This window comes from Phoca vitulina, unplaced genomic scaffold (genome assembly GCF_004348235.1).
Source record: "Phoca vitulina isolate PV1807 unplaced genomic scaffold, GSC_HSeal_1.0 scaffold12, whole genome shotgun sequence".
NCBI lineage: Eukaryota > Metazoa > Chordata > Mammalia > Carnivora > Phocidae > Phoca > Phoca vitulina.
The window spans coordinates 44,879,189-44,892,906 of NW_022589715.1; the positions used below are offsets into that span (position 1 = coordinate 44,879,189).

The 13,718-nt window shown below is 45.0% G+C and overlaps 1 protein-coding gene across 1 annotated transcript in view; it reads left to right on the plus strand.

The window, feature by feature from the left end:
• Positions 1 to 5,237: 5,237 nt before the first annotated feature.
• The window catches only part of LHCGR (luteinizing hormone/choriogonadotropin receptor), a 53,735-nt gene continuing 45,254 nt past the window's right edge, over positions 5,238 to 13,718 (plus strand). The window contains exon 1 of the mRNA XM_032411013.1: positions 5,238 to 5,389. Within this exon, the coding sequence (XP_032266904.1) occupies positions 5,238 to 5,389 (152 nt within the window). The remainder of the gene's footprint in view (positions 5,390 to 13,718) is intronic.

A 13,718-nucleotide genomic window follows, 5' to 3' on the forward strand; every position in this document is an offset into this window, starting at 1 on the left:
TCAGAAAGTTCTGTCTCTCTCCTCCTGTTGGCTCTACCTAATTTGATTTCTACACCAAGGTCACAAGTTTACTAGGAGGCCCTCTCTAAAATGGAAAGAAAATGCTTGGTGAATTATTTAGCAAAGTGAAGCTTCTCTAAAAAGAAGAAGCAGGTGGCTCTATCCCACCACCTCTTTGTTCACTCATTCATCATTCATTTGCTCATTCACCCCCTCCACCAGTTTAGTCCCAGAAGCACGTCGATAAATACTGTCAATGCAAAGGAGAAAAAATCCACTGTGTTTGCGATGAGTCCTGTAACGGAGGTAAAAATAGAAAAATCCTATTTCTTCCCTATCTGAGAGCAGGTGGGGGAAGTAGTGGGTCAAAGAAAGGTCAAAGACAGTAGAGATAGTAGAGGTTAGAAATTTTGGTGGCAAGTGAAACTCAACTCCAACGAGCTTAATTAAGCAAAAGAGGAAATGTATTGGCTCATTACTTGGGAAGTCCAAGGGGGTGCTGGCCTCCGACGGTTTGCCCCCATCGGTCTCTCATCTCTGTTTTTCTCTCTGTAGCTTTAGTCACTGTCAGAGCAGATGGGCTTTTTTCATGAGACAAGGACAGCAACCGCCAATTCATTCACATCCTTGGGCAACATCATGACCAGAAAGTGTGTCAGCTTTAGAGAGGGAGTCTCAGGCCCCAGGAAGGTCTCACCCTCCACTCCCAGACCTACCCCCAGGACCAGGGCCCAGGCGCCCATCAGCCTGCAGCTTCTAGTTAGTTCTTCCTAAGGCCACAGAAGCCCCAGAGCAGCGCTGGAAGTGGGCACAGCTGATCACGTCTCTGATTTCACACCATGTAGACAGTGAAATGGAGAACGAAATTTCCAAGCAAGCTACAAGAGGGGTTGCACAAAATTTCTGAGTGTAACTTGCAGGGGTCACCTTTCTTGTTTTGTTTGGTTTTGTTCCAGGTGGCAAGGTGAGAAGCTCACAGGGGTAACTGTATTTTTCTTTCCTTACACATTTTTTTTCCTCTGCCCTACATTCACCTTTTCTTCTGAGGGACAGGTAAAACTACTGTTTTCAAGAGGAACAAATATCTGTTACGGTACTAACAGGACATACGTTCAAGAATCAGAAAATTTGCCTATTCTACTTGAGGTTTTTTTTTATTATTATTTTGCTGACTTCCTCCAACTCCAATGTCTTAGTATGACATCAAGTGCTACTGAGTTCTGATCTAGTCAGGCATAAAGAAGAATAGGATTCCCCTCTAAAAAAAAAAAGAAAAAGAAAGAAAAGAAAAATAGGATCCATAATCTTGTGAAATTGTTCACTCCCCCCACTGACAAATTAAAATAAATTTAAATTTAAAAATTAAAATAAACTGATTGCTACTTTAAAAAAAATGCCTCAGCATTACAACCAATTGAGCAATTTTACACAAATGCACACTACTATTTGTATACTTGTGCTTACATATGCCATGTTTCTTTAACAGTGCATCAAAATTCTTAGGCTTCATTCAGAGTCCTTAGTAAGGTTCTTGAGCCTTGTCTTCCTGAGGTAAATTTAATTCTAAAATTTCCATTTTAGTGTTTCACCAATTATGCTCTGAGTACCTCATGAATCATAATTACATGGGGTGCTTGTTAAAACGCAGACTCCTTAGGGCCACCTGAGTGGCTCACTCGGTTAAGTTTCTGACTCTTGCTTTCAGCTCAGGTCATGATCTCATGGGTCGTAGGACTGAGCCCAGCCTCCAGCTCCCTGCTCAATGGGGAGTCTGCCTGATATTCTCTCTCTCTCCCTCTGCCCCTCCACCACCACCACCACCCCCACTCATGCTCTCTCTCTCTCTCAAATAAATAAATCTTTAAAAAATAAAATAAAATGCAGACTCCTGGGGGCACCTCTGTGACTCCGTCAACTAGGCAACCGACTTTGGATTTTTGTTCAGGTCATGATCTCAGGGTTGTGAAACTGAGCCCCTAGTTGGGCTCCATGATGAGTGTGGAGACTGCTCAAGGTTCTCTCTCTCTCTCTCCCTCCCTCTCCCTCTGCCCCACCCCCCCTTAAAAAATGCAGACTCCTAGGCCCCACTCCATACCAGCTGAATCAGAATTTCTCTGGGGAGGGTGTCCCAGGAGTCTTTGTCTTTAAAATTTCCCAAATGATACTTTGCATCCTAAAATATAAGAAGCCCTGCTCTAGAATTTGGGAGAGTTTTATTAGGATTTCTGAGTTGTGGCGTCAGATATTTCTGTATCTCTAAGGCAGGATAAACTTCTTGTGAATTCCATGAACTTTAGTTTGTCAGTAAAATATAATAGCAATCCCTGTGGGTCATGCTCTTTTGAAGTTCTGTAACAAAAGTAACTATAAGCATAGTTATAGTACACAGAATCCCTTCAGATTTAAAAATATCTCGTCTAAATAGGTCACGTATTAGTGAGTAGGAGAGGTAAATTCCATTGTAACAAACTTTTGTGATTATAACAAACAATTCAATGTAATTTTGTTAAAATAGGTACATAGGTACGTTGCAAGAACTGACACAATAATTAAAATCCAACTGAAATTAATCACAGATAGAAAAATTTTATGAAAACTCATTAAGGTTGTGAATTCTCCTCAAAATGAACAACTTACCCTCTTCATAAACAGGATTTTACTTTCAATCCAAGACAAGCAATAAGAAGTCAATGTACACAGTCTGACTCTTTCCACCACTAATACTATCCACAAAGACCTTGCATTTTAGAGCTAGAAGAGCCTTAGGGATTGTGAACTCCAGCCCCTCCTCTTAGATGAAGAAACCAAAGACCAAGTCACACAGCTGATGACAGAACAGGAAAAAAAAAAAAAAAAATCCAGATGCCCTGATGGCCCAGTCCTTCTCCTATTAGAGTATAAGTAGCCCCCAAGGATACCCAAGCACAGAATCAAATGGTTCTTCAGGGGCAAGTGGAAGCAACCATTCTTTTTACATAACAGATATGCTGTGAAGGAAAAAGAAAAAGCCGCATGAAATGTAAGATTTGAAATAAATACCACTCAGCCACCGTGAGTTATTCCTTCTCTCCTACAATTCAAGATACATGGTGGAAAGATTTGAAAACCCCAGTGCTACTCCAACTTCCCTACCAAAATTTGACAAATTAGAAGAGGAGAGAATATGTGACCCCAAAGTAGTCATGAGTAATTACCTGATACCTATCCAGATTGATCCAGTGTGGTTGAGAATAAATCAAGCAAGGCTGTTAAGTTCTTCTCAGATGATTTACTAAACATATGCTAGAGGTCTGCACTTGGGTTTCACTTATTCATTCTGTTATTCAATAGATATAGACTGAGCACCTACTAGAAGCTAGAAGCTATGACATGTTCAAGCAATGTTAAGATCAATAGACGGGGGAAGGAAAACTAAAGCCATAATTACAATGTGTTACATTACAGACTATAGAATCAGGTGTCACAGGCACAAACTCAGCTAGGTTGTGTCAGAGATGGTGTTACAGTGAAAATGACATTGAGCTCAGTCTTCAAGGAAAACCAGGAGTTTAACTAATGGGATATGGGAAAGGAATAAAAAAATCATTCCAGGTAAATGAATAGCATATGCAGGGGCGCATGGGTGGCTCAGTCGTTAAGCATCTGCTTTCAGCTCAGGTCAGGATCCCAGGTCGAGCACCTAATCACATCGCATCGCTTTGGGCTCCCTGCTCAGTGGGAGGCCTGCTTCTCCCTCTCCCACTCCCCCTGCTTGTGTTCCCTCTCTCACTGTCTCTCTCTCTGTCAAATAAATAAATAAAATCTTTTTAAAAAATTAAAAAATGAATAGCATATGCAGAAGTATGAAAGGGTGAGATCAACTAAGCAGTTGGAGAGAGGGATCCGAAAAAGAAAGACAGTATTATAGGCATAAGCTTTGTTTTTCGTGCTATCTAGCACAATGTGGGGAAAGCCAATTTTTTAATAATAATTTTTAAAAATCTACCTTCCTTGGGCAAAAAAACTCACAAGCGACTACATACTGGTGACTGAGTCAGTCTGACTTTGAGAGTTGGTTTCAAATAAGAAAGAAAGAAATCTGTTCTTTCACTTCCTGTCTGTAGAGTCTTAGACGCCTTCTAGGCTCTCAAAGTCCACCTCTTCCAGCAAGACTTCCAGGATTTCCAGAGTCCAAACAGAGTCATTGTAAAGGCGGAAGGAAAAGCGTTTTAATGATGAAACTGAATAGGGGAAATGATGCGTTCCCATAGTTAACCATAAAATTGTCTCCTTTCTAAATCCTTCATATGCAGATCACAGAGTGATTTTTTGCACTGGTAAGATAAAGTGGGTGATGGATGTAAGTTCAAACACGTTTCCACTACTTAAGAACTGTGTGACTTCAGGGAAGTCACGTAACCTCTCCCGACATCATTTTTCTTGCTGCAAACGCCTGGGGAGTTTGTTGTAAAGTTTAGACATGACTGGAAGGAGGGCACCTGTCACAGGGTCTAGCCTGTAAGGGGCCTCTCCTTGGGGCAGTTGCTGTACATTATCATCACTCTTTCATTCATTCAACAAATCTTTATTAGAGACTTAACATGTAGAAGCCAGGGATAGAAAAATAAATCTGAACTGGATTTTGCTCTCCAGGACGTCACAATCTATAGTGGAGATAGAGAACAGACTCAAATAGCTATACTATAAGGAAAAAAAGTGGTTACTACCAAGAAAAATACAGAGAAATTACTTGGGAAGTTGAGAGGACAGAGATTACTTGTGGGGAGGGAGTTGGTGGGGGAGAAGGAGAAAGGTTTTAGGGCTGAGAACCAAGGAGAGGAAAAGCATCGGTGCGGGGTAGAGTATTCGTCTGCTCCTCTCACAGATGAAATAAGAGAATTCTCGTTCCTGGAAGCGACAAATCTCACTCAACTTCACACTCGATTGCAGCAGGGCCTGGGTGAGAATTCAGAACTCCCCAGCCCTCGTCCGAAGCATTCACCATTACCACACTCCCCTTCCTATAACTGGAGGGCAGGCCAGGCCAGGCCAGGGAAAGCCGCAGAAAGGAGGAGGTGGGGGGGTCGCTGGCCACTACCCCAGGTCGGGGCACAACGGTCTCAGCAGCCGAGGGCGGCGGGCGGGCGCGGGAGAGGGGGTGGGCAGACCAAGGGGCGGGGAGAGGGGCGCGGGCTGCACTCCGGGGCTGGCCAGGGCACCCGCGCGGCCGCCAGAGCCCGCGCTCACGCTCGCCTGCCATGGGGCGGCGGGTGCCGACACTGCGACCGCTGCTGGCGCTGCTGTTGCTGCTGCCGCGGGCGCTTCCCGGGGCGCACTGCCCGGAGCCCTGCCGCTGCCCGCCCGACGGCGCCCTGCGCTGCCCCGGCCCGCGGGCCGGCCTCACCCGACTGTGAGTACGCGGCGCCCCGCCCCGGCACCCTCGCTCGCTCCGGGCCACCTTGTCTCCCTACTCTTTGGCCCCCTTTACCTGGAAGCTTGGAGAAAACGGCTTCGCCCTATCAAATTCCACCACCTTTTAAAGTGGTGAGAAGGCAAAGCTTGGGGACTGTCTTTGCCATCCCGCGCGGCGCCTTGGATGGAGGCCCCGCCTGCGGGCGCACCCTGCAGCCCCTGGCGACCCCAGGCCCGCGATTTCCCGATTTCCCCCGTCGGGGCTGTGGCAAGGGGCGTGGAATTGCCCAGAAGCCACGGGGTAAGGCCTGCTCCCGGCTGCTGCTGGAAGGGGACCGGGCGTGATGCTTCTCAATCAGCGGCTGTCTCCGTCTTTGACCCTTGCGCCAGCCGGCGCGGTGAAGGTTACTGTGGCCTCTGGCACTCTGCGCTCCTCTAGGCATGGGTTGGCGCGCCCTATGGCAAGGGGTGACCTAGTCACTCAACCGGGATTGCTGGCTGGCCGCCTCTCCCAACCAGTGCCCAGGCGCACCTTAGTAAGCTTATGAGCCACTGCTCTGCCCCTTCCCAGACGCACTTGCAGTTCTCTCCGGTTGTCTGATCAAGGTGTGCCTTCTGTCACACCTCCCACACACCACCCAGGCCTCCCGTTTACAGAGGTGATTAAAAGAATTGCATACATCAGCAAGCAGGTGGAGGAAGTTGTTTACTGACGCGATGGGGTGGAGAGACGAAGGGCCTTTAGTGCTAGTGTATCAGAGTGTCAACCTGGTCTCTTCTCTTCGATTTAGAAAAAGGTACCACACAGTGGGGCGCCTGGGTGGCTCAGACAGTCCAACGTCTGCCTTCCGCTCAGGTCATGATCTCAGGGTCCTGGGATCAAGCCCCGCATCCGGCTCCGTGTGGAAGGGGGCGGTGTCTGGTTCTCCCTCTCCCTCTGCCCCTCCCCGCACTTGTTCTCTCTCTCTCTCTCCCTCTCTCTCTTTCCCTTTCTCTCATGAATAAATAAAATCTTTAACAAAAAAAGAAAAGAAAAAGGTACCACACATTATATGATTCTATTTACATGAAATGTCCAGATAGAAAGCAGATTAGTAGCTGCCGGGTAGGGGTGAAGGCCCAGTGACTGCTAATGGCCGTGGCTTCTGGGGATAACAAAAGTTGCTTAAAATTAGATTGTGCTGATGATTGCACAACTCCACAGACATACTAAAAACCATTCTGTACACTTTAAACAGGTGAATATTACAGCATATGAATTATATCTCAATAAAGTTGTTAAAAGAAAAGAAAGAAAAGTACTGTAAAAGTATCCAAAAGGCACTAGGCTGGTGGGGGCTGTGGTTATATTCTAACCATTGGCAGTGATGAAATTCCATTCTTGGGGAGGAAAGAGGCAATCCCCCATGTCTCCTTGGGCCCCAGCAGTCAGTCAAGAGTCCACTTTATGAAGGGAGTTCCCCTCCCTCCTGAGGAGCTGAGCCTCTCCCCTCAAAAAGTTAGTGGCCTATGATCATGGGGCACCTGGGTGGCTCAGTTGGTTAAGCATCCCACTCTTGATTTTGGCTCAAGTCATGATCTCAGGGTTGAGAGAGCCAGCCCCACATCGGCCTCCAGTACTGGGTATGGAGCCTGCTTAAGATTCTCTCTCTCCCTTGGGACGCCTGGGTGGCTCAGTTGGTTAAGCGTCTGCCTTCGGCTCAGGTCATGATCCCAGCGTCCTGGGATCGAGCCCCACATCGGGCTCCTTGCTCAGCGGGGAGCCAGTCTCCCTCCCTCTGCCTGCCGCTCCCCCTGCTTGTGCTTGCTATCTCTCATTCTCGCTCTCTGACAAATACATAAAATCTTAAAAAAGAGGGAGAGAGATTCAAAAGAAAGAAAGAAAGTTAGTGGCCTTCAGGCAATGTTTGCAGTTGAGGGATACAGTTTAAAGATTAAGGGGTTTATATTAATTAGTTTCCATTAATTATCTTGTCAGCTCAATTCCCTGAAGGTGAGGACCATGCTGAGAGAATTGGTTTCAATCAATCAACAAATTCATGGAAGCTGCCCCCCAAGTCCCAGCCCTTGTCCTTCCCTGACAAACCTCCCGTCTTGCTTTTATGAATGATTGTACCACTAACAGCCTTTCTCACTCGCCCAGTACTTATCATACAGACTGCAAGAAACTGAGGTCCAAAGAACTGGAATAATCTGACCAAGGTCCCCTTTTGCTATTGAGTAGCAAAGACTGTTAATTGTGTTTTTATATTTGCTTGTCTTTGTAAGAAAAGTACCCTTTCCTAAATTCATGCACACACACACACACGCACGCACACACACACACACACTATCCTGGCATCCACACTAAGAGCATCTTCTAGACATGTAGACACCTTAGGTCAACAAGCATGCTGCCCCTCACAAGGTCAGGCTTCCTGAACATCAGGTAATCCTCCTTTAGGCGAGAACCCTATGGGCACGATAAAGTGACCTCATCATCCATCCATATACCAAGAGAAATACATAAGAAGGGATAGAAGGGTAGTTACTTTAAGGTAATGTTATTCAAAGTGTGGTCCTAGACCAGCACCATTAATATCACCTGGGAAATGTTAGAAAAGCGCACTCTTGAGCCCACCCCCAATCTACTGAATCAGAAACTCTGAGGATGTGGTACAACAGCTGGTGTTTTAACAAGCTCCCCAAGTGGTTCTGATGCATGCTAAAGTTTGAGAACCAAGATATTACTCTCCATGAAGGATATAATCTTGTGGAAAGCAAGAGTATGTTTTCAAATTCCTTTGCCATATACTTTCCTTCCTCATGCCCCCCCAACACACACACACATACGAAATTATTATTGCAAAAGGCAGCTATGATCAAATTAAAAGCCCAAACTCTGATACATATGGAAAATATGCAGGATTGAGAAAAGGTTTTGTTCGTTTTTGTCTTCAAAGAGGAATAAGGGAAGGAATGCATGGAGGACAGACTGAAGATAGGAGGGCCGGGGGAGAATATATTTAATGGAGTAAGATCTCTGTGAGGGTGGGAGAAGAGTGTCATCTCAGATCACAGGGGAAGGGTTAACCTGAGAGAGGGATGCTTCTGAGTCCTGGGGGGATGGATAAAGGTATAACTTCGCATTGAGGCAGAAGACAGGAAAAGTGAACAGCTTCATACTGAAATCCTCTTTCCTTGACGATGAATGAATGAAATGGTAAACTGTAATTACAAGATAGGAAAAAAATGTTATGAATAACAAATTATCAGGGGTTTGCCAGAAAAAAAAGCCGAAATTATGAAAGAAGGCAACCAGAAGAAGAGAGATAGGGTCTTATGAAGTCACGCACAGGGTCTGACTCTGCAGAAAGAAGGGCAGCACTCTTGTTTCTGGGGCTTGGAGGAGCCAAGTATTATTGCACAACATTTTAGAATTCATCATTGCCTCTCAGTAGGTGCTAGCTTGTATTTTAATCTTTCAGGCCTTGGAAGTCTGCCTTGTAAGACTTCCATCTAAAGTCCATTATTTGGTTTAAAGGGGGGAAAAAAGGAATATGGATTACGATTGTTTGTCATTGACAAGCCCACTGTTTACAAATTTTGAAAATGGCACTGTTCAATCATTCATATCTTTCTACCTCTTCCATGTTTTATTAAAAACTTAGGTATTTAAAATCTAAAATGTGATACAAAAAATAACCTCCCACATGTTCATTCATTCTAATGCGGGGGGGAGTAAAAGAAAAAAATTGATTTAAAACATTTCCTTTTCCTTTTCTTATTAGTTTCAGACAACTGGAAGGAGAGGGAAAAAAATGTTTTTCACCTTGCCATGGTTATATTAAGATCTTTGTCTCTATGACAACAGAAAGGTTGATCTTCTTGATATGGAAATAGCTTCTGAAAAATCTGTTAGTTAGAAAATGCTAATAATAATAATGGCAATTTATTTTTTGCATGTCGTGCCTACTGAACAGAGATTAAACTTTAAACTTTATTATAAGACACAATCCAAAGTCTTTGGAAGGATAAAATGTGCTGTATCTATCAATCCAATGTTACAGGAAGATGTTAGTCTCCTGACATCTTTCCTGAATGTATTTCTCCTTCTCATACCTTCTGTGAAAATCAGGTCCAGAACAGCATTCAATGCTGTAGAGGGATGTACAGGTAAAGGGCATGGTCCCAGTCCTCGAGGAGTCCACAGTCTAGATAGAAACACACACAAGAGAGTGGTGTGGCCAAGGAGAGACGCAACAAGGGTCTAGGAATTCAGAGAACAAAGCAATTACTATGGACTGAAATCTCCAAGGGAAGACTTCACGTGCAAAGGGTTATGGGGCTGAACCGTGAAAGAGAGAAAGGAAGAAGAGTCCCAGTGGAAGAACACCAGGTTAGAGTAGATTCAGATTCCTTGCTGAGAAGCAAAGAATAAGCTGAATGGATTCGAGCTTTTTAAGTCTCTCCCAGGCTCTTAGGGGAATTTTTTTAAAGGAAAATATAAAATCGTCAGAAACATTTGCTTACATTACCCAGAGGGTTGTACAAAAACAAAGTTAAAAAAAAAATCCCAATATATAGTTCTTAATTAATAAATTTTCAATCAGAGTCATTCTTGGACAACTGATTACAAAGACATTAAGTAAAAATCATGACTTGGAGTCACTTCCCCATGAAGTTTTCTCCTATGTCTCCTCCCTCCCATACAGGCATCCTTTGATACCCTGTACTTACCTATATTTTTGCACATATCCTGCCATAATGTAACCATTTATTCAAAATCAGCCTCTTCTGCTAGAGCAGGGTTTCTCAACCTCAGCACAACTGACATTTGGAGCCAAATAATTGTTTATTGTGGAGGGCTGTTTTGTACACTATAAGATGTTTAGCAGCATCCCTGGCCTCCACCGACTAGATGCCAGTCATACTGCCCTCCCAAATTATGACAACCAAAAATGGCTCTAGACATTTGCCCAATGCCCCATAGGGGGCAAGATCCACCCCCACCCTTGGTTTTGAATCACTGTGCTAAAGTAAGAACCACAACCACTTGAAGAGATCCTATTCCACTTAGGAATCCCAGAATTTTATGGGTATTATGATTCACATTCAGCACACATTCAACACACATTCAAGTGTTTATTGAACTATTATGATTATCAAACTGAGTAAACAGCTGAATAGGAACAATGAACCAATGCAAAAAAAAAAAATGTATATTAGTTATCATGTACTGCATCTAAACATCATTTTAAAAATCTCCATCCTACAGGATGGGGAGATGAGGAGGTGCTGTGGGTCATGGAGGGAGTTCTTTGTGTTGTGTCGACATCTAGGTTCTAGATTTCACAGACCTCCAGTCTATCCTCTGAACGGGCATAGTAAACGTATCAGCTTTAAAGAAGCAAGACTATATGAGTATATCCCATCCAAACTGTTTTGATTTTTGTTATTTGTTTATTTTAACTCACTTATTAGAGAAAAATCAATCCTCAGCCCAGGATCCATTAAAACCAACCAAAACAATCCCCTAGGAGCCCAGATTGAGACCAATGGGTTCCCAGTCCAGGGTGCAAGGTAAGAGTTTACAAGACATGGAGAAGCCTACCAAGTTCTTGCAAGTACAACAGCTTGGCCCTGCCCTCAGCTTCCATGCAGCTGGGCCTGACCCGGAAAAAAAAAAAAAAATCTCCGAATTCATAAAACTCATGTCCCAGCTCCTAACACCACTGCCCCCACACACCCAATGAAAGCAAAGGCCCAAGGTAGAGGTTGATCTTGAACTTCTGACTCAAGTCTCCCAGCCACACCTTTAAGGCAATTCTTAAACCTGGCTGTGCCTATAAACAGACTCCGTGGGGGAAGCTTTGCAAGGACCAGATTTTATTAGTTTAAAAATCATCCTTTTGGGGACAGTGAATGATGGCCCCTAGCAGAACACTAAAAAGGCAAGCAACAGAGTTCCCAAAATCTCAGTGGAAGTGTAGAGCCAAAAAGGTTCACACACCAATTCCTTTGGCATAGGACCCAGCTCCCCCCTTGGAGAGCAACAATTCCTTGGGTTTTTTTCCTGCCTTGTTCTTTTTTATTTCAAAAGCAGTAAGTCAGATTAATTCAGGGCTCGAGTTCTTCTCCTTTACCCCCCTCTATCTTCTTCCCAAGCGTCTCAGTTTGGCTTCTTTTCATGTCTTGAAATGAGACACAAAAGCCTTTCTTCCAAAATGTAATCTATCAGAGTGGCTGCACCAGATGGTGTCTTGGCAGTGTGTAACTATAACCTTACATATGGAACTTTAAAGTCAGGTGAGTCATGGTGGTGGAGAGAGACCCTGCTGCTCACTTCCAGACCCAAGGGGGCTGGCTCCACAGAAGCATATGTATTCTGTTCTGGGAGCTCCCCTTGGCGTGCAAAAAATCATACTTAACGCAGATTTTAGCAAATTTCTCACCAGCTATTTTTTTAAGAGGAGAATTAAAATAATCCCACCTCACCCACCAGGCAGGTGGGCTCTCTGAATTGGTGGGCAGCTTCTAACAGCTTCTCTCCATGGGCTTCATTTCCTCCCAGCTTCTGCCTCACAGGGAGAGGACACCCCCTCCCAGTCAGCAAACCACTCACAGCTGTGCTCTGTGTGGTCCTGAACCACAGCTCTTTAATGCCACCTGAGCCAAATTCAGAAAAGCCCAATTTATAAGTAAAACTCAACTTTCAGAATGAAGGGGTTTTTTTGGTTCCCCCCCACCCCCCTGCTGCTGTGACATTTGTCCTTGGCTCTGATGAAATGAGGTGACCCCTAGGTTCCTAATTCTACTTAAGGAACCGCAACAGACAGGATTTCTGAGCCCACAGGGGTAGGGCTGCTCTGGTATGACAAGGTAGGGGCCAAGGCAGCCTTCCACGTATCTGAATTGATCAACAGGACAAAGACTGGGCAGATCCGAGTTCTAGCACAAGGTCTCCCTCCCCTAACTTGCACCATGGGTTCGGGCCAGTGATAAAACCTCTGCACCGTCTATAAAAGGGGCAGGATGGTTCCTGCCCTTGAGCGGGGCTGACTGTAGTGAAGATAAATGAGCCAAGCCGGCAGAGCCAAAAGTACCAGGAAATAAAGGTTCCACATAACTACAAAGTGTGATTGTAACAATCTGATGGTACAGAGAACACTGCAAACCCACAGCTGGGGTATGAGGTTGAACAGAAAATACCTCTCATCCAAGGGGCAAGCCTGGTGGAATAGTTTTGTTCCTCAGAGGTGTTAATTAGAGGAAAATGACCCACTAGGTCTTCTCAACCTGGAGGGTGAATAAGTTAGAATCTCAAAATAGCAGAGCTCGTTATTGCCTGGAGTCTGATATGCTAGTCTTTTCAGTCCAGGCTGAGCTGCCTTTCAAACATGCCACCTAACACCTGATTAGAGGCTGTTTTCTATTGTTCAACTGGATTAGTCCTGTGTATCCAGCTAGAGCATCTGATCCATTCTGGGTCCTTACTTTTCCCCATTCCCTATCCCAAGGCTCAGGCTGACACACACAAGACCTTCAGGGCAGACCTGTAGACCATCTGGGAACTATATACTGAAGCATACAGGACAATGTGCAGAATCTGTAGACACTGTCCCTGCCCTCCAAGAGCTTCTAGTCTTCAGTCATAGGAGAGAGAGATGACTGCAGAGGAATGCAGAAGGTGGGGAAGGTTATAAACCAAGTCTGGTAGGAGCTCAGAAAAGGGGGCCAGCCCTTCTAGTCTGAGTAATGAAGAAACCTCGGTGGAGGCATCGCTTGAGCTGTAGTTCTCTGAGCCTCGCTCTCTACGGGGGCAGCCAGACCAGTGTGGTCTTCCCAAAAGCTCAGTCCTGCTCTCTGACACCAGCTTGGAGAGGCCACCGGGGAATCACTATTCAGAGCCTTCTGCTCTCTCACTGACTACCACACCCCTCGCTATGGATCCTCAATGGAACAGAGCATTACTTCCCCCAGGAAAGGTCGGCGGGGCTCTGGTTAAGGCTTTTCTTATTTGTAAGCACTGGAAATCAACTCTGACAAATTTAATCATCAGAGGTTAACTTGATAGACGAATAAGGAGGAAGGTAGAAGGATGTGGGCAAGATCCAGGAAGCATTTGGCATTTTCGCAGCAAGAGATCAGTTCCCATTTCTCTGGATTCCACCTTTTACAATGAGTCAGCTCCACAGAGTCCTGTCTATTACAAGTCTGAAATCCCCGAGAGAGAGAGAGAGAGAGAGAGAGAGAGAAAGAGAAAGAGAGAGAGAGAGAATCTGACTGCCTCAGGCCCCACCCCCAAGGCAAGAGCATAGGCTCACAATCCATGAAATGCTCCCACA